Source organism: Cebus imitator, unplaced genomic scaffold (assembly GCF_001604975.1).
Source record: "Cebus imitator isolate Cc_AM_T3 unplaced genomic scaffold, Cebus_imitator-1.0 Scaffold378, whole genome shotgun sequence".
Taxonomy (NCBI): domain Eukaryota; kingdom Metazoa; phylum Chordata; class Mammalia; order Primates; family Cebidae; genus Cebus; species Cebus imitator.
Window position 1 is genome coordinate 1,189,787 of NW_016107693.1, and position 21,333 is coordinate 1,211,119.

At 39.3% G+C, this 21,333-nt stretch overlaps 1 protein-coding gene across 7 annotated transcripts in view; it reads left to right on the plus strand.

The window, feature by feature from the left end:
• LOC108288585 (probable ATP-dependent RNA helicase DDX60) overlaps positions 1-21,333 on the plus strand; it is a 271,788-nt gene that overhangs the window by 232,523 nt on the left and 17,932 nt on the right. For 4 of the 7 annotated variants that reach the window (XM_017507561.2, XM_037731051.1, XM_037731052.1 and 1 more), the window contains 5 exons: positions 3,183-3,341; positions 7,052-7,199; positions 8,652-8,804; positions 10,936-11,040; positions 12,517-12,717. In XM_017507561.2, coding sequence (XP_017363050.1) covers positions 3,183-3,341; positions 7,052-7,199; positions 8,652-8,804; positions 10,936-11,040; positions 12,517-12,717 — 766 coding nt within the window. The remainder of the gene's footprint in view (positions 1-3,182; positions 3,342-7,051; positions 7,200-8,651; positions 8,805-10,935; positions 11,041-12,516; positions 12,718-21,333) is intronic. The other 3 variants (XM_017507564.2, XM_017507562.2, XM_017507565.2) reach the window with 1 other exon arrangement.

The following is a 21,333-nucleotide window of genomic DNA, read 5'->3' on the forward strand; positions in this document are numbered from 1 at the left end:
TCAAAATAGTGAATATGCCAGCGTGGCGTATTTTGGGAGTAGCATGTACCAAAGTCTGACACATACTTAAAATATTTTAAAACTAAAATATTTCACAAAAACATCAAAAGTTTAATTCTACTTGAAGGATCGAAGCTTGGCATGTTTATAGGACTCTTGGATTCTCTACAAAATAAACTGGGAACAGCCTTGGCCTTACCCAATTTGATTTAGTGCTAAGTAGCCCCAGATCATCAAGAGAGCTGAGGATTTGTCTGGGCTCAAGTTTTACCGCTAGGAGTTTCTCAAATAGTAGTGTACCCTTCAGTCTTCTGTAGTCTAGTATATGGAAAAAAAAATGCAGGGAGCATATTCAGTGTTTGATGCCAATAGCAGTGTGTGCTTAGAGCAAACACCTCATGGCCAGGCCCAAGCTTGGATCCCACCTCTGCCCCCATGAGCTGTGTTATTTCTGGATAGGTACTTAATGACTTTGAGCCTTAATTTCCTTATTTGCAAAATGAGATGGTCAAAATAATAATACACAGGACTGGAGTGAGAATTAAATAAACATAAGTTACGAAAGCACTTAGCTCATTGCTACAAAAATGTTATTAATAAGGTACATATCTCTAGGTCACATTGGTTCTTGTGAAAGTTGCAGATACCAGGATGATCACTTTTTGTCAGATCCAAACAGACTAGAGCTGAGAGCCTGAAGCCGGACTTTTCAGGCTTGCATGGCTGAGATAAAGTCCCGGCTCAAGGACTTTCTAAAATCATCCCACAGGCAATTCTTTCTATAGGACTGCAGCAATTCAGATAAGATGCCCTTGAAAGAACACCCAGCAATGGCGTCTCCACCGATAAATGGATGCCAGCTCTAGTTTTGCGTCTCTAAAACCAATAAACTGTGTTTCTAAGCAGCTTATATGAACCTCTCCTTTTGCCAATACGAGCTTCATTTTATCCTCCTCAAATACTCCTGTACCTCTGGGGTAGTTCTAAAAGCCTCACTGCAAAACAGACACTGAAAAATAGCTGTTTATTATTCATACTTTCATACAAATATAGGGGAGGCAAAATTTTATGTCTACCACCTTGGGATTTTTTACTTGGACCTGAGAATTATATTGATATAAGACAAATCAATAGACAAGCATGCACATATATGTAATATGTTTTATATGGTGCAGAAGGCTCAAGCAGTTCTCCTGCTTCAGCCTTCCGGGCTGGGATTACAGATATCCCTTCAGATACATATGTGGTTTGCCATAGCTGTGCATCTTGGGTTATAATTCTCATTTCGAATTCCAAATGTAGTCAACATACTTGGAGATATTTTTTCTTTGATTTTGTTTTGGTTGACATAATAAGTAGGTTATTGGAGAGATTTAAGAGGCAACATTATTTTCAAGTAATCTCTGAACATTATTTCCAAGAGTTTTTGAAAAAATGAAGTACTGTGATAAGTGACACCATTTTAAAAAGTAATATATTCCTAGGCCCCAGTAACTTGCATTAATGTAAAAAGAGACTCAACATATGTCAGTTAAAAAGGGGAGTTGAGAACAGAGGCTTGCAGGCCAGACTCTGCCACATATAAGCTGTGGGCTCTTGAGCAGGTCACTTAATCTTTTTATGTCTCAATTTTTTCATCTGGAAAATAAGGATAATACTAGAGATATTAATAGCGCTTTCTTCATAGGGTCATTGTGAGTACTAAATGAGTTAATATACTGAAGTCACTGAGAATATGCCTGACAACTGTGTATAATTTTTCTTTTTATTCCAAGTGGGGACGGAGTTTCACTCCGTCTCCCAGGCTGGAGTGCAGGGGCACTATCTCGGCTCACTGCAACCTCTACCTCCTGGGTTCAAGCAATTCTCCTGCCTCAGCCTCCAGAGCTGGGATTACAGGCATGGACCACCACACCCGGCTAATTTTTGTCTTCTGTTTCACCATGTTGGCCAGGCTGGTCTCCAATTCCTGACTTCAGGTCATCTGCTCGCCTAGACCTCCCACAGTGCTGGGATTATAGGTGTGAGCCACCATGCCTGGCCAACTGTGTATAATATAAATGTTTTCTGTTATTATTATTTTATTGTCTACTATCTGAAATTTCTTGCCATGTGGCATAGACTGTCACTTTTAAAATTCTTACTTCAGCAGTGTCCCAGTTTATTTACTTGCTCACTAGCTAAACACATTTCCTTTTAATGATAGCTCTATAAAGACTTTAGAAAGGCCTTTTGCTTCACAACATAGATTTAAAAACCTTTATTGTACAAACCAAACCTTTAACTTGCTATAATAAGCTTTGGTTAATATAGTGACAATCTCCACTGGCTACTTGCAGCCACAGCATTTTGCCACCGAGGTGCCGTGGGGAAGTAAGACCTCCCTATGCTTCTCAGTGCTCAGGTAAAAAGCCCTAGCTTCCTGACACAGGAAATTCATGTGAAATAAACATAGGAAATGTTTGCTTTACTCCTCTAGAAACAGTTTACTCTTCATATATCACGAGAATTGGATCTGTAGCCATTTGGCTATAAATGTCTGTAGCAATTTGTAGCTAAACGCTCAGCTCTGAGAAAGCCAGCTGAGTACAAGCTAGACCGGGCTGCTGGGTGAAGCCCCAAGGTACCAGGAAGTATGGGTCACTGCATTCCTAGGTATTTATATTTCAATGGTATAAAGCCCAGACCTCAAGACATTTCTGCATTGCAAAGTTCAGCAACACATATGTTTATTCTTTTGGAAAAAATCATAGGTTCTTACCCTCTACCAAAAGAACAATTTTTTGTTTATTAATCTTTTTTTTTTTTCATTTTTGCAGAAGGGTGGTGATGGGGATAGCTATCTTTCTTCTCTATAAAAATGTTGTTCTCTGTTCCTTGCTTATGGTATATTTGACTACTCTTAGAGGAAACATTTCCATGAGCTCTCATTGCATTGTCCCAGGAGTAATGTCTGTGTTGTGGGGGTAGGGGAGGGAGGACAGGCAACATTATTTACTATGAGGTTAATAAGGAGTCTGCTGATTCAGAAAACCTGGTGTGGACATTCTGGGTAACATTTTAAAGGTGGGTATTAAAAACCCAACAGGCAAACGTCAGGATGATAGCAGTAGATGGAAATATGAGTTTTTGAATTGTATTTATCATGTTAGTTTCAAGATGCATTTTTTTTAAATTTCCAGATTCAAGTTAGGAGCTGTAGAAAACACAGCTAAAAGTGTGAGCGCTTTCCTGGAGGAAAAGCAAGAGAAGAAAAGGCCTCCCAAAGCTGATAAAGAAGCCCATGTCATGGCTAACAGACTTCGAAAAGTTAAAAAATCCATAGAGAAACAAAAGATCATGTAAGTAGTTAACTAAACAAATTGATAAGTAAAGGGTTAAAATACTCCCTAAGTTCCAGCAGGAAACAAACATTGAATAGGTTCTATAAAGTTCTAGTTATTGCTTGGAATCTTTCTTTCTCTTTCTTTCTTCTTTCTCTCCCTCCCTCCCTTCCTCCCTCCTTCCCTCCCTCCCTCCCTCGCTTCCTTCCTTCCTTCCTTCCTTCCTTCCTTCCTTCCTTCCTTCCTTCCTTCCTTCCCTCCCTCCCTCCCTCTCTCTCTCTCTCTCTCTCTCTTTCTTTCTTTCTTTCTTTCTTTCTTTCTTTCTTCTTTCTTCCTTTCTTTCTTTCTCTCTTTCTTTTTCTTTCTTTTCTCTTTCTCTCTCTCACTCTCTTTCTCTCTCTCTCTCTTTCTTTCTCTCTTTCTTTCTTTCCCTTCTTTTATGAAATAGTCTTGCTCTGTTGCCCAGGCTAGAGTGCAGTGGCACAAACTTGGCTCACCGCAACCTCTGACTCCCAGGTTCAAGTGATTCTTCTGCCTCAGCCTCCTGTGTAGCTGCACTTACAGGTGCCCGCCACTGCACCCAGCTAATTTTTTATTTTTAGTAGAGATGGGGTTTCACCATCTTATCCAGGCTGGTGTTGAACTCCTGACCTTGTGATTTTATTCACCCGCCTCGGCCTTCCAAAGTGCTGTGATTACAAATGTGAGCCACCACGCCCAGCCTTGCTTGGACTTATTTCTAAATTTAGTACATTTAGATGAGAGAATGGGGTAAAGATGAGTGACCTTGCATTCCTTAATTGCATCAATCAGTCTCATTTAGGTCTTGGGAGAGGAAGACCACAGCCTGTCAGCCTAGGTAGTTTTATACCCTGACTTAATCGGTCTGCACAGTAAGCACATCTTTGACATATATGAACTCTGGCTGTCAGTTAGTCCTCAGAAGTTTGAAATATAGACTACACACTTTGTCTTTGGTCATGAAAAAAAAGTCTCACTAATATACATACCATCACAGTTTTATAAGTGATCATAAAATGAACTTGAGAATGGATGGAAATGCTGATTTGGTGCTTGGAATGACTTAGCTAATGTGACTTTTCTTCCTTGCTCTCAATGTCTACTTCTGTCAACTCTAAAGCCAAAATGTTTATCCTCTCTCCCTGATCCTCTCCATCTTAAGTCATTTCCTGCTTTAGAAGCTCATCATGTCCTGCCTGGATAATCACAGAGGTCCTTTTTTTTTAACTTCAGAGCCTTGAGGTTCGCCACTCTCCAATCTAGTCAACCAATGATCTTGCACACATTTGAATTGATTAAATTATCCCATGGTCAGTGTTCTTCCTTCGCCACTGCTTAGCTGATGGAGTCTAAACTTGTTGAGCATTATGCCAAAATTCTTTGGTATTTGCCTTAACTCTTTCCGTCTTGCTTCCTAGCACTTTCCTCTATCAATAGTCAACATTCATGGTTCTCCTCACATGACTTACTTTTCTACCTCTTTCTTTCCATGAACTGACCCATCTGCCTTGAGTGTCCGCCTTCTTGATTGGTCCCAAAACTCACACTGATAACTTTTGCTAGCTCATCTCCAAATCTTTCCTTGATTCCTGCAGTTAGACTTTCTACCCTTTCTCCCATGTTCTTGCTACACTTTCAATAGCTTGTAGACCAATTATTGTAATGTGTTGTTGTTGTATGTATTTCTTTTTCTGAAATTTTAAGTTCCTTTACAACAGGAACCATGTATTTTTCTTTTTGTGTCTTCAGTGCTTAGCACATTACCTGGCAGGTAATATTCCATAAATACATTTGAATGAATGATAGGTATTTCTCTCCAAGTTGAAACAACTTTTAGAGCATCTCTGATTTGGGTTTCCCAAATTCTAGAGCAAATTAGAATTTTCTGCTGATCCTTCTGCTTATATTTCCCCTGACTATTTTTCTGTTTCTTTGGAAGTGTAGGAGGGGAAAAACCCAGGGATAGCATAAGAGGTATAATCCTTCTTAGTAACTGATCCTCAACGATTTTTGCTGAGGGCACCAGGAGCCACATTTCAGGTTGGATTCGTGACCAAAAATTCAAGTTATGACAATAAAGTGTGTTTTAATGTGTTATTCATCACCACACTCAGAGCGGGGGGGCCCTTTAGATAGTCACACTCTGGCCTCTTCCTTCTGCATTTGTTCCTATAAAGCAAGGGGCAGCATGCCCAGCGCTCACTCTCATCCTTGAATTTCAGGTTATCTTGGAGTTATATTTGTCAAGGTAGGAGGATAGAATTTATTTGACAGTTTATGACCTTGACTAAAATCTTACAGTGAGGCAATACTATGTGGAGCTTTGCTGCATGCTCTGCAAATTTTAGGGCCAGGCTCTTCCATAGTCAGAACCTGTTCCCCTGGGTTAAGGGTAATGTTGGTTGGAGGTGAGAACATGTATTGATAAAATACAAATGAGCTCATCTCATATTTGAATTGTCTTCAGTGCACAGTTAAAAGAAAATTTTAAAAATCAAAGTAAGGATAAGTGATTTGGGTGCATGTTACATTGAGGGGTGATGGATGTACAATAGAGCATGATGATGGAAGAGTCTCAGCCAGTGTTTATGGAGGTATCTCCTAGGTCAGATTCCATAGTAGCAAACACTGAGATGAGGTTATCTGTGGAAGGGATTTATTGAAGGTGTGTGCTCATGAGGGACCTATAAGAAAGTGAAGGAAGGAAGAAAGGGAAGGTGAAGAAAAGCAAGAATGCGGCTTCTGCTAGAATATATCCTAATTCTCACCCTATTGGGAATGCTAGGGCACCAAAGACTTGCCCCACCTTGAGTCAAGGGGGCTGATTTTTATACTTCATATCAGTCAGACATTGGCTGTGGGTTATTTCCCATCCCCAGGAGAGGTTGCAACCACACAGGCATTTCCAAGAGGCCCCTATCAGTTGAGGGCAATTTTCCAGGGACTGGTGCAGCTGAGAGCCTTAACAACCAAACTCAGAGCAGCTGTAGCATCCACTACAAGGAGGGGAGGAGAATGACTGGAATTGGCAATGTGGAACAAGAAGAATGCCTACCTTACCTCCAAGTCTATGGTCATGAAGACCAAGGAAGAGAAAATGATCATCACTTTAGCAAAGAGAGTCATCTGGGGAAAACTAGGTTTGGCAAGAAAGCTACAGCCAGAAGGAAAGGGAACACCACAGGAAAGATAAATAAGTGATAGATTTTTCTCATGATGGATCATAACATCCAGAGCCTGAAGAGGAAGAAAACTGAGTTATTAAAGTTGCACAGCAGGCTGGGTGCAGTCACTCACGCCTGGAATCCCAGCACTTTGGAAGGCCAAGGTGGGCAGATCACGAGGTCAGGAGTTCAAGACCATCCTGGCCAACATGGTGGAACTCCGACTCAACTAAAAATACAAAAATTAGCTGGGTGTAGTGGCAGGCACCTGTAATCCCAGCTACTCGGGAGGCTGAGGTAGGAGAATCACTTGAACCCAGGAGGTAGATGTTGCAGTGAGCCAAGATCACACCATTGCATGCCAGCCTGGGTGACAGAGCAAGACTCCATCTTGAAAAAAGTAAAATAAAGACACACAGCAGTGGAAGACAGGGCAAGAAGACTGATTTGGAAAGTCTCGGGCAACCTATGGTGGCCAAGTTAATCAATTACTTCATTTGTTACTTATAATTTTATTAATTAAAATTTTATTTTTATGAACAGAGATGAAAAGAGCCAGAAAAAAACCAGAAATGTGGATCAAAGCCTAATCCATGAAGCTGAACATGATAATCTACTGAAGAGTCTTGAGAAGAACCTGGAAATCCCACAGGACTGCACATATGCTGATCGAAAAGCAGTGGACACTGAGGTCAGCACTTTCAATGAAACCATTCTCCAGACTATTTCATTCATCAGCCATAGCTTCGAAGTTGTAGACAATGCTTAATAAGATATATGCATAATGTGTTACATAATTAATACAATCCCTACCAAAAGAGAAATCTCCTCTAGCTGCATATCACTCTTGAAGGCTCTGCAGAGCGTATCTAAAAAGGACACAAGTGTCTTATCCAGCGTTTGTGAAAGAGTCTCTTAGGTCCAATTCCCTAGGAGCACACGCTCAGATGAGGATACCTGTGCAAGTGATTCAGGATTTGTAGATTATTTCTTGCTTCTTAACAGTTCACCTCTGAAAATGTCTGCCCTTTCCCTATTTCTTTCTATTACATTGTTTCCACAGCCTGAATTCCAGACTTCAATTTCATATGCTTCATTTGAAAATTTGGGTGCCTGTGGCCCAATACACTTCAAATAATATTCACAGAATTTCTCAAAATCAGAAGCTTTTTACATTGTAGCTAAAACACCAAAGAGGCACTGGAATATCTAAAACTGGTATGCAGAAACCTTTTAAAATGTAAATTACTCGTGCTTATGGTAGACTAATTTGAAAATACAAATTACTAATAATAAAAGCAAGGTCATCATTCACAAGTAGTCACTCTCCTTCCAGACCAACCTTTCTTTTTCTTTTTTTTTTTTTCCTAAGGAACTCCTTTAAGTCCACCAGACAAACCTTTTACCTCATTTTCCTGTGACTACACATACACACTTACATATATTGTGTGTGTGTGCGCACACACACACATATTCATTCTGCTGTGTATCTCGTTTTGTAAGCTTCATGGTGTCTTATTTTTATAACCATGAATTTACACCATGATTTTAATGAATCCTTGAGATTCTGTTGTATGAGTGAATGAAGTAACTACTAACCAGCCTTTGTATTTGGAAGCTTTTTTTGGCTCTCTCTCTTCATAAACAGTGTTTATCTTTGTCCATGTAACTCTGGACACAACTGGATTTCCTCTTTAAGACCTGGATATTTTTAATGCCATTTGTGCTCAATTTCAATGGGAAGTACGCATTCCCAGACCACGTAGGGTAAGGAACCTACTCTGCCTTCTTGGAGAAGTCTCTCTGTTGGGGAAAGCTCCTAAGGCTCCAATAGCCAAGTGACATCCCTCAGGCAAGAGTCATGCACTCACCACTGCTGGGTGTTTTATCTGCTATTTTGTCAAAATTTTCCACCCCAGAAGTGGAGTAGGAGAGTTTAAGATAGTCTGTCCAAAGAATTGGGAAGATTTTTCCTGTAGTTACTGTTGCTGCCATAAAGTGTTCTTTGTATTTATATAGAGTCAATTTCAAACAGTTGCCTCCTTTAGTCAAGTTATTTCATAGCATGCACGTCATTTTCATTTATACATTTTTATTATAATTAAAGTTAAATCATAATCCCTAAATGTCTTGCTCCTTTTAGACTTTGCAGAAGGTATTTAATCGAGTAAAATCTGCAAGAAAAGGTGAAGAATTGAAAGCCTTGGCAGAAAGGGGTATTGGATATCATCACAGTGCTATGAATTTCAAAGAAAAACAATTAGTTGAAATCCTCTTTAGGAAAGGATTTCTTAGGGTAGGTGAATTTTTTTATTCTAAAAATTGAAATTGTGACTATTTCAAGTTGAATGTTCATGGAAAAAGTAAAGAATACAACCACCACTTTTCTTGTTTTCTCATTTAATTGTCTTTTTAAAAAGTAAGTCATGGTATGACTGCGTGTCCTCTGTCTTATTTAATTGAAGAGGGGATTCTTTTTCATGAGAATAAAAATAAATCCTAAACAGATACTTTTCCAAATATTTCTACAATGAAATATATCTATGTTTTCTCTCATATCAGTGATAACTGACAAAAGGAAAACTAACTTAAATAACTTTCAGACTAAACCCTTGTTATGTTTTGTTTAGTGTGTCCCATGAGAGTGCATGAGGATTTTCTGGATAAATTCAAGAAGGGGCTTTATATAGTTTACCCATAAATTTAGATCCTGAGTAATATTCACAAATAGGCTGACTTTTAAAATTTATGAAATTTTGTATGACATATGTAACATTCATGAGAGAGAGTGAGAGAAAGAGAAGTGATTGAGTTTGTTTCTGCTACTCTAGGTACATCTTTTAATCTTAACTTAAATGTTAAGGAAAATCTGACACCATAGTTAACAATTCTATTGCCTTAAAAAAAATCCCGAGATGTAGCATTAACAACTTTGCTATGCTTTTCTCTTAACTAATAACAAATTGTGTATTTATTTTAAAGGCTGATAACCAGATACAATATTTTCTACATGATTATGAATTGTTAGAAGAGAGACACACCTGTTTTGATCAGCGTATTCTGTGTTTAAAGTAGTATCTGCTAAACAGTAGTTGCTCAATTACTAATAGGATAATGAATGAATAATGAGATCACTACAGAAAAGGTACTATGGTAGTGATAGCTTTGCCATAGAGAACATTTTTTAAAAAGGTATTTTTTCTAGTTATTTTCTAAATGTATTATTATTTTCTATTTTTGTTCTGATAAAAAACTTTAGAGAAACAGGTAATAAATGGTGTGTTGCATTTTGACAGATATATAGATTTCAGTTACAGAATAATTAGAGAAATCACTCCATATTCTTAAACTTTAATACTAACCATGGCATCTATGACAATCAATATAAAAAGGAAGAGAAGATGATTAGAAATACCCAGCATTATATAAAAAGATGATTATCTAAGTAACTAATTTATTTCCTTACTTAGATTTAGTGAGGAAAACAGCTTTTTAAAATTACTGAGGTATGTTATTTCTATAGATATAATCTCAACAAATTTTAGTAGACAAAATAGGTAATTGTCTAGAAGTGGATTTGGAAAAGTATTATTTCCCTATCATAAAAAATTTCCTTTCTAGTTATTCATTTAAAAATATTTCCTGGGCTGGGCACAGTGGTTCATGCGTGTAATCCCAGCACTTTGGGAGGCCGAGGCAGGTGGATCACCTGAGGTCGGGAGTTTGAGACCAACCTAGCCAACGTGGTGAAACCCCATCTATACTAAAGACACAAAAGTTAGCTGAGCGTAGTGTTGGAAGCCTATAATCCCAGCTAGTTGGAAGGCTAAGGCAGGAGAATTGCCTGAACCTGGAAGGTAGAGGTTGCAGGTTGCAGTGAGCTGAGGCGGTGCTATGCACCATTGCACTCCAGCTTGGGTGACAAGAGCAAAATTCTGTCTCAAAAAAAAAAAAAAAATTACTGAACTCGTATCAGTTGCCAGGTACGCTTATGGGTGCTGTGGATACAATAATGAATCTTGTTTGGCATATAGTATAAGAGCAGTGAACCAACAAATAATGTTACTGAGGTAGTCATTAATGCTATGAAGATAAATCATGTAAGACAGAGACAGATAATGATGGCAGGGGTGATTATTTTAGACGTGGTGGTCTACAGATTCCTCTGTGACATTTGGGCAGATGGCTGAAGATGCCAGACAAATGAATATTTGGGGAAGAATATTCTGTGCAAAGCAAACAGCACATTTGGGAATGTACTTGTGGTGTTTGTGAAATAGCAAGAATACCAATGTGTCTCCTTTCTCTAGTTTTCCCATTGTGGCTTAATTGAAGCTCAAAGAGTTTTTCAGCCACTTTATGACAGGAAATACTTGCATTCTATTGAAATGCTATTTTATGAAGTAATTGTTTTATTCTCTTTCAAGGTGGTGACAGCTACTGGAACACTTGCTTTAGGTATCAACATGCCTTGTAGATCTGTGGTTTTTGCTCAAAACTCAGTCTATCTGGATGCTTTAAATTACAGACAGGTATTGCAATATGCATAAACTTGCTTATTGTATTGTTGAAATATGGCCATAGCATAGTAAAAAATGTGAAACTTTAGTTTACAAACGTACCCCAATTCACAGTAGCATCACTGGGCATTCATCCATGCCTGGCTGTCAGTTATAGCTGTGGTATAGTTGAAAGCACCTGCATTTGGGATTGTGTGATTAGTCAGATGTGTGACATTGGATGAGATATCTAAACTGCCTGGTTCTCATTTTCTATCTCCAAAATATGGGCAATAATTACTCTCCCACAGCATTTGCAAGAATTAGTGATTTGTAAGAAAGATAGACATTAAAGGTGCTTGATAAACATTTACTCACTCATTTGCTATGTGCAAGATTTTGCACTCTAGAATGATCTTTAATGCTCTACTCATCTTTACTTCTGACAATCTATTACCAAGCCCATGTCATTACTTTCCTATAGTGATATTTGATTTTTGCCTTGCAATTTCTGTACTCACCATCTTTCATCAGACGTTCCAGGCCTTGTGTTATTAGTATAGTTTCCCCGACTCTCCATTCTCCTTATTCTACCATGTCCTGCAGATAGCGCGGTTTATCTTCATCTGACTTCCCTGCTCAGAGACGTTTGATAACTATTTCTGCTAGCAGAGTCAAATTTAGATATCTCAGCCATGTTCGGGTTTTTTTCAACGTGCTTCCCTCCCTTTATTTCTAAAAACTTTTTATTCTCCTTTTACGCCTTGTTCCTACCCAACATCCTCATATAATTTCCTACCATGTTACTAACCCTTTTTTTACTTCTACTGCTGCTGCCATACATACGCTGAATGAATTCTTCTATCTCATTTTTGGGAGTCTTCTACTTTGGGCTCTGGAGCTAGGGTTTTGATATTTGGGATGATGGACTTGGGAACTGAAATGCCAGGATTTGAGTTCTGGATCTTCCACTCTGTGGTTGTTTCAGTATGGGCACATTTCTTATATTCCCAGGGCCTCAGCATAGTCTAATCACTTAATAAAATCAGAGTTAATGTAACCTCTGCAAAGAGTTTATTCTTAACTTGCTTGTTTTTACAAGTAGCATTTCTGAATTTTATTTCACTCGTGTTTAGTCTATTTGTGTACATATTTTATTTTGTGATTTGTAACTCAACACACTTCTGTAAGTGATTTTGACATCACTGTTTTGCCATTGTTCTTTGTTTCTTCAACAGATTATTTCTTGGATACATATTATACAAATGCTTACTGAAATTAATGGCATGAAACAGGTACATGATGATGACAGATGTGCCAGTTTTTAGATCTGTCTCAGTCATGGCAAGTTTCCTAAGCACTATGTAGTTGCATGTTAGGGTCCATTCCTTAACGGTTAGACATACGCACAGTTTCCTTGCTCCAAAGCAGGGTAAAGGGCTCACGCTTACACTGTGGCAGTAGAAGTATTTGGGGAAGTTTTACATTGGAATTCGATTGTCTTTCCAGATGTCTGGTCGTGCTGGAAGAAGAGGTCAAGACCTGATGGGAGATGTGTATTTCTTTGATATTCCATTCCCCAAAATAGGAAAACTCATAAAATCCAATGTTCCTGAGCTGAGAGGACAGTTCCCTCTCAGCATAACCCTGGTCCTGCGACTCATGCTGCTGGCTTCCAAAGGAGATGACCCAGAGGATGCCAAGGCAAAGGTACCGTGCTACACACTGCCCAAGGTTCAGTCTTCATCACTGGCCCAGCTGTAGTCAGGTCTGCTGCTCTTTTAGAAGTCTGTAGCAATAACCCTTGAGTTTCATCAGTCTTGATGTTTTTGTCATGTCTTAAATAGTATAGAATTGGGGCTAGCTAGGGAGAATAACAGTTTTGTTTGTTTCCACTATCAGACATGTAATTTGTGGCTGGATGGGCACTGAAAATCACCCATAGGCACAGAGTTACTATGTTCAAGTGAAAGACAGTGTCCTATAGTAGTTAAGTGCTGGCTATGGATTTAAAAAGCACCAGGCAATTAATAGGTTCCTTTCTACAATTTAGAAAGAAGAAAAGATATATTTTTATGATTTTATAACAAGTTAATGTTTCATAAAAATGTAACTCAAATTTAAGAATATTTGGGAAACGTAGAAGGTTGAAATAAGGAAAAAGTGCCCATGTTCCACTCCCCAAAGACATTCACATTAGAATTTTTTTCCAGTCATTTTTCTAGGCATGGGTGTGCATTTCATTTTTAAACACTGATATAGTTGCATGTAACAGAACTTCAAAGTATGGTTGTAAACATTTCCTGATGTATATTGCTCAGATATAAATTTTGTACCAAGCCCTCAAAGATGGATTTAAAATTCATAATTAAGTAATTTGATTCTCATCTTTATGATGATGCATTGTTAATGATACCTATTCTTCCTGGTTTTGTATGTTAATTAGTGTGCCCAGTAAAATCAGATACTGTTCTGAAGTGAGGATTTTTTTTTTGAGACGAAGTCTTGCTCTGTTACCAGGCTGGAGTGCAGTGGCGCAATCTTGGCTCACTGCAACCTCTGCCTCCTGGGTTCAAGCAATTCCCCTGCCTCAGCCTCCTGAATATCTGGGACTACAGGCACGTGCCACCACATCTGGCTAATTTTTATATTTTAATAGAGACGAGGTTTCACCATGTTGGCCAGGATGGTTTTGATCTCCTGAGCTTGTGATCTGCCCACCTCAACCTCCCAAAGTGCTGGGATTACAGATGTGAGCCACCATGCCTGGCTCCTGAAATTCTTTACTACTCCGTTCATCACTCTTTCATATCATAATAATGTATTTTTAAATGTCAATTTGTATTGTCTCTATACCATATGCTGTAGTACCTTGTCTCAAAGAGGCCATATCATTTGGCATCCAATAAGGATAAAAATAATTTTACCTTTTTTTCCGTCTTCTTATTTTAAGTTCTGAGGCACACGTGCAGGATGTGCAAGTTTGTTATCTAAAGATGTGCCATGGTGGTTTGCTGCACCTGTCAACCCATCACCAAGGTGTTAAGCCTAGCATACATTAGCTATTTATCCTGATGCTCTCCCTCTCACTTCCCCTACAGGCCCCAGCGTGTGTTATTCCCTTCCCTGTGTCTGTGTGTTTGCATAGTTCACCTCCCACATATAAGTGAGAATATGTGGTGTTCGGTTTTCTGTTCTGGCATTAGTTTTCCGAGGATGATGGCTTCTAACTCTGTCCATGTCCCAACAAAGGATATGCTCTCATTCTTTTTTATGGCTGCATTGTATTGCATGGTGTATATGTACCACATTTTTAAAATCCAGTATATTGTTGATGGGCATTTGGGGTGATTCCATGTCTTTGCTATTGTGAAGTTTTGCAGTGAACATATGCATGCATATATCTTTATAACTGAATTATTTATATTCCTTTGACCATATACCCAGTAATGGGATTGCTGGGTCAAATGGTATTTCTACCTCTAGATCTTTGAGGTATCTCCACATGTCTTCCACAATGTGGTTGAACTGATTTACACTCCCAGCAACAGTGTAAAAGCATTGCTATTTCTCTGCTACCTCACCAGCATCTGTTGTTTCTTGACTTTTTAATAATTGCCATTTTGATTAGTGTGAGATGGAATCTCATTGTGATTTTGATTTGCATTTCTCTAATTAGCAGTGATCTTATTTATTTATTTATTTATTTATTTATTTATACTTTAAGTTCTGGGGCACATGTGCAGATTGTGCAGGTTTGTTACATAAGTATACATGTGCCATGGTGGTTTGCTGCATCCATCCTCCATCATTAGGTATTTCTCCTAATGTTATCCCTCCCCAATCCCCCTACCTCCTGCTATCCCTCCCTCAGCTCCCCTTCCCCTGAGAGGCCCTAGTGTGTTATGTTTCTCTCCCTGTGTCCATGTGTTCTCGTTGTTCAACACCTGCCTAAGAGTGAGAACATGCAGTGTTTGGTTTTCAATTCCTGTGTCAGTTTGCTGAGAATGATGCTTTCCAGCTTCATCCACATCCCTGCAAAGGACATGAACCCATCCTTTTTTATGGCTGCATAGTATTCCATGGTGTATATGTGCCACATTTTCTTTATCCAGCCTATCATTGAGGGGCATTTGGCTCGGTTCCAAGTCTTTGCTATTGTAAACAGTGCCACAATAAACATACATATGCATGTGTCTTTATAATGGAATGTTTTATAATTCTTTGAGTATATACTCAGTAATGGGATTGCTGGGTCAAATGGTATTTCTATTTCTAGATCCTTGAGGAATCACCACATTGTCTTCCACAATGGTTGAACTAATTTACACACCCACCAACAATGTAAAAGCATTCCTATTTCTCCACATCCTCTCCAGCATCTGTCTTCAGATTTTTTAATGATTGCCATTCTCTCTGGCATGAGAGATGGTATCTGTGTGGTTTTGATTTGCATTTCTTAATGACCAGTGATGATGAGCTTTTTTTCGTATGTTTGTTGGCTGCAAAAATGTCTACTTTTGAGAAGTGTTTGTTCTTATTCTTCACCCACTTTTTGATGGGGTTGTTTTTTTCTTGTAAATTTGTTTAAGTTCTTTGTAGATAGATTCTGGTTATTAGCCATTTGTCAGATGGGTAGAGTGCAACATTTTTTCCCATTCTGTTGGTTACCAGTTCTATGTTGGCTGCATGTGTGTCTTCTTTTGAGAAGTGTCTGTTCCTGTCCTTTGCCCACTATTTAGTGGGGTTATTGGCATTTTTCTTATAAATTTAAGTTCCTTGTAGATTCTGGATATTAGACCTTTGTTGGATGGATAATTTTCTTCCATTTTGTAGGTTGTCTGCTCTGACGGTTCCTTTTGCTATGCAGAAGCTCTTGAATTTAATTAGATCCCATTTATCAAGTTTTGCTTTTGTTGCAATTGCTTTTGGCATTTTCATCATTGTATTCTTCCATGTTCATGCTAGTGATAAAGACGTACCTAAGACTGGGAAATTTACAAAAGAAAGAGGCTTAGACCGGGCGCAGTGGCTCAAGCCTGTAATCCCAGCACTTTGGGAGGCCGAGGTGGGTGGATCACGAGGTCAAGAGATCGAGACCATCCTGGTCAACATGGTGAAACCCCGTCTCTACTAAAACTACAAAAAAATTAGCTGGGCATGGTGGTGCGTGCCTGTAATCCCAGCTACTCAGGAGGCTGAGGCAGGAGAATTGCCTGAACCCAGGAGGCGGAGGTTGCCGTGAGCTGAGATCGCGCCATTGCACTCCAGCCTGGGTAACATGAGTGCAACTCTGTCTCAAAAAAAAAAAAAAAAAAAAAAAAGAAAGAGGCTTAATAATTAAGACTTGCAGTTCCACGTGGTTGGGGAGGCCCCACAATCATGGCCGAAGGCAAGGAGAAGCAAGTCACATCTTACAATGGAAAACAGCAGGCAAAGAGAGAAAGAGAGAGCTTGTGCAAGGGAACTTTTCTTTTTAAAAGTATCATATGTCATAAAACTTATTCACTATCACAAGAACAACATGGAAAGACTCACCCCCATGATTCAATTACCTCCCACCAGTTTCAGTCCACAACACATGGGAATTGTGGGAGTTATAATTCAAAATGTGATTTGGGTGAGGACACAGCCAAATCATATAATTCCATCCTTGGTCCCTCCCAAATCTCATATCCTAACATTTCAAAACCAATCATGCCTTTCTAGCAGTCAGTCCCCCAAAGTTTTTACTCATTTCAACATTAACTTAAAACTCCACAGTCCAATGTCTCATCTGAAACAAGGCAAGTTCCTTTTACCTATGAGCCAGTAACATCAAAAGGAAGTCAGTAACTTCCTAGATACAATGGGGGTACAGGCATTGAATACATACAGCCATTCCAAATGGGAGAAATTGGCCAAATCCAAGGGGCTACAGGCCCCATGCACATCCAGAATCCATCAGGGAAGTCAAATCTTAAAGCTCCAAGATTATCTCCTCTGACTTCATGTCTCACATCCAGGTCATGCTGATGCAAGCAGTGGGCTCCCATGGCCTTGGGCTGCTCCACTCCTGTGGCTTTGCAGAGTGTAGTGCCCCTCCTGGCTGCCTTCATGGGCAGGTGTTGAGTGTCTCTGACTTTTCCAGGCACATGGCACAAGCTGTTGGTGGATCTGTCGTTCTGGGGTCTGGAGGATGGTGGTCCTCTTCTCACAGCTCCACTAGGTGGTGCCCTAGCAGGGACTCTATGTGGGGTCTCCACCTTCATATTTCTCCTTTGCACTGCCTTAGCAGAGGTTTTCCATGAGGACCCCGTCCCTGCAGCAAACTTCCCCCTGGACATGCAGGCATTTCCATACATCCTCTGAAATCTAGGCAGAGGTTCCCAAACCTTAATTCTTGACTTCTGTGCACCCACAGGTTCAACATCACATGTAAGCTGCCAAGGTTTGGGGCCTCCACCCTCTGAAGCAACAGCCCGAGCTGTACCTTGGTCCCTTTTAGTTGGATCAGCTGGAATGCAGGGAACCAAGTCCCTAGACTGTACACAGCAAAAGGACCCTGGGCCTGGCCCTCAAAACTATTTTTTCCTCCTATACCTCTGGGCCTGTGATGAAAGGGGCTGCCACAAAGGTGTCTGACATGCCCTGAAGACATTTTCTCCATTGTCTTGGTGATTAATGTTTGGATCCCTATTACTTATGCAAATTTCTGCCACCAGCTTGAATTTCTCCTCAGAAAATGAGAGTTTCTTTTCTATCGCATTGTCAGGCTGCAAATTTTCTGAACTTTTATGCTCTGCTTTCCTTATAAAACTGAATGCCTTCAACGGCACCCATGTTGCATCTTGAATGCTTTGCTGCTTAGGAATTTCTTCTGCCAGACACCTTAAATAATTTCTCTTAAGTTCAAAGTTCCATAAATCTCTCAGGCAGAGGCAAAGTACTGCCAGTCTTTTAGCTAAAACATAACAAAAGTCACCTTTGCTCTTGTTCCCAACAAGTTCCTCATCTCCATCTGAGACCACTTCAGCCTGGATTTTATTGTCCATATCATTATCAGCATTTTGGTCAAAGCCATTCAGGAAGTATCTAGGGAGTTCCAAACTTTCCCACATTTTTCTGTGTTCTTCTGAGCCCACCAAACTTCCAATTTCTGCCTGTTACCTGGTTCTAAAGTCACTTTTACATTTTTGGGTGTCTTTTCAGCAGTACCTCACTCTACTGGTACCAATACTATATTAGTCTGTTTTCACACTCCTGATAAAGACATAATCGATACTGGGAAATTTACAAAAGAAAGAATTTTAATGGACTTACAGCTCCACATGGCTAGGGAAGCCTCACAGTCATGACAGAATTCAAGGAAAGTCACAGCTTACAATGAATGGCAGCAGGCAGAGAGGGGGAGAGAGAGAGAGAGAGAGAGACGGGGAGGAGAGGGAGAGAGCGAGCTTGTGCAGGGGATATACTCTTTTTAAAACCATCAGATTTCATGAGACTTATTCACTATCATGAGAAGTACATGGGCAAGATCCACCCCAATGATTCAATTACCTCCTACTGGGTTCCTTCCATGACATGAAGGAATTGTAGGAGTTATGATTCAAGATGCAATTTGGGTGGGTACACAGCCAAACCACATCAATACATCAATCATGAAATCTTTGCTGGTGCCTATTTCCTGAATAGTATTGCCTAGGTTATCTTCTAGAGTTTTATAGTTTTGGGGTTTACCTTTAAGTCTTCAATCCATCTTGAGTTGATTTTTGTATAAGGTTTAAGAATAGGGTCCAGTTCAGTTTTCTGCATATGGCTAGCCAGTTCTCCCATTGCCATTTATTAAATAGGGAATTCTTTCCCCATTGCTTGTTTTTGTCAGGTTTGTTGATGATCAGATGGTTGTAGATGTATAGTCTTGTTTCTGAGTTCTCTATTGTTTTCCAGTGGTCTATGTGTTTGTTTTTGTACCAGTACCATGCTGTTTTGGTTACTGTAGCCTTGTATTAATGGTAGAGGCCCAGTAGTGTGATGCCTCCAGCTTTGTTCTTTTTTCTTAGAATTGTCTTGTCTATATGGGCTCTTTTTTGCTTCCACTATGAATTTTAAAATAGTTTTTTTCTAATTCTGTGGAGAACATCAGTGGTAGTTTAATGGGAGTACCACTGAATCTATAAATTACTTTGAGCAGTCAGGCCATTTTCTCAATATTGATTCTTTCTATGCATGAACGTGAAATGATTTTCCATTTGTTTGTGTCCTCTCTGATATCCTTGAGCAGTGGTTTGTAGTTCTTGAAGAGGTCCTTCACTTCCCTTGTTAGCTGTATTCCTAGGTTTTATATTCTCTTTGCAGCAATTGTGAAGGGGAGTTCATTTGTGATTTGGCTCTCTGTCTGTTGTTGGTTTATAGTAAAATGCTTGTGATTTTTGCAGATTGATTTTGTATCCTGAGATTTTGCTGAAGTTGCTTATCAGCTTAAGAAGCTTTTGTTGCACTCCAGCCTGGGTAACAAGAGCGAAACTCCGTCTCAAAAAAAAAAAAAAAAAAAAGAAGCTTTTGGGTTGAAATATTGGAGTTTCTAGATATAGGGTCATGTCATCCGCAAACAAGACAATTATTTTACTTCGTCTCCTCCTCTTTCAATATCGTTTATTTCTTTCTCTTGACTGATTGACCTGGCCAGAAGTTTCATACTATGTTGAATAGGAGTGGTAAGAGAGGGCATGCAAATATTTTATCAAAATATTTTTTTTGATGCATACAGAAAGCAGTTTTCATAGATCAAATCGTTTCTTTAGAGGAAAATATGTCCTTGTCACAGTCTATGAGGTTCTGCAGAATCTGATCTCTTGTCAGATTGTAGAGCTCACTTCTTCCTCTTTCCCAACTGGCCTGCTACCCATTCCATGAACACTCCAGGCATATTCCTGTTTAAAGACCATGGCTTCTACTGTTTCTCCTGCTTCTAAGATATTTCCTGTGACATATGCATGACCTCACTCCCTTACCACATTAAATTCTTTGCTCTAGCATTACTTACTGAAGCCTACCCTCACTATGACTTCTAAATTGTAAATGTGTCTCCTGTATGCTGCGTTGACAATGTTCCTTATTCAGTTCAATAGAATTCTCATCACTTACCATATAACAACAAACCTATCTATGTATCTATCTGCATTGACGTATCCTTCTTTATGTCTATCATCTTTCTATCCATCTACCTAACTACCTGTATCTATCTTCTATCTATCATCTATCTATGTATCTGTGTATCTATCTATCTCTCTTCTACCTATCTTTCTATGTATCATGTATTGTTCTATCATCTGTCTACATCTATCTACATGTAATCATCTATCTACCTATTATCTTTCTATCTCTATCATGTTTTTATGTATTTTCTCTATATTTCCCATTAGAATGTAAGCACTTCAAGGCCAATACTTTGTCTGATTTTCTGAAGTAGACATTCAATAAATATTTATAGCATAACAATAATTTTAGGAAGATGATCAATTTTTCTAAAGAAGAAGTGATCTGTTGCAGGTTTTTCTATTTTATCATTTTGGATGCATCTATCCAAATCCGATGGTTTGCCAAGCAATAGGATATATGAAGTTTCTTCTGGCTTCACTCTATCCATTTAAATGCTAATCAAATACCCTTTTAAATCTGAGCTGGATGACTAGTTTTTGGCCCAAACACCAGTGTTTAGCAGATCTTCATCTATGTAGTTTCTGGACTGAAATGTCATGTCCTACTTTTGCCGTTCTTACTCACACATTGATATATGGATGACATTAATCACAATAAACTACAGTATGCAATGCCATCAGGATTCTTACCATATTAGTATGACTTTACATATAAGGTCTGTATCTCTGTGGTTATAGTGAACCACCATGAAACCCTCACTCCTTACTACTCTGCTGTTTTCTGACTACTGCCATCTTGGACTCAATGTGGCATGTGAGAGAGAAGAGGTTGTAAAAAAAGGCCATATATGGTGCGCTCAAAAAGTATCATCCCACAGGAAGGAGATGGAAAGTGCACTCCCTTCTTCCACCCTCCCACTCTTTCTCCTTGTCTCTCTCCTTCACTTCCTCCCTCTTCCCTTCTTCCCTTCTCTTCTTCTTTCCATCTCTCCTTTCCTACTTCCTTCCATCTCTCCTTTCCTACTTCCTTCCTTCTGCCCTCCCTCCCTTCCTTCCTTCTTCCCTCCCTCCCTCCTTCCCTTTTTCCTCCCTCCTTTCCTTCCTTTCTTCCTTCCTCTCTTCTTTCCTTCCTTCCTTTGTTCTTCCCTCCCTCCTTCCTCCCTTCCTTCCTTCCTCCCTCCCTCCC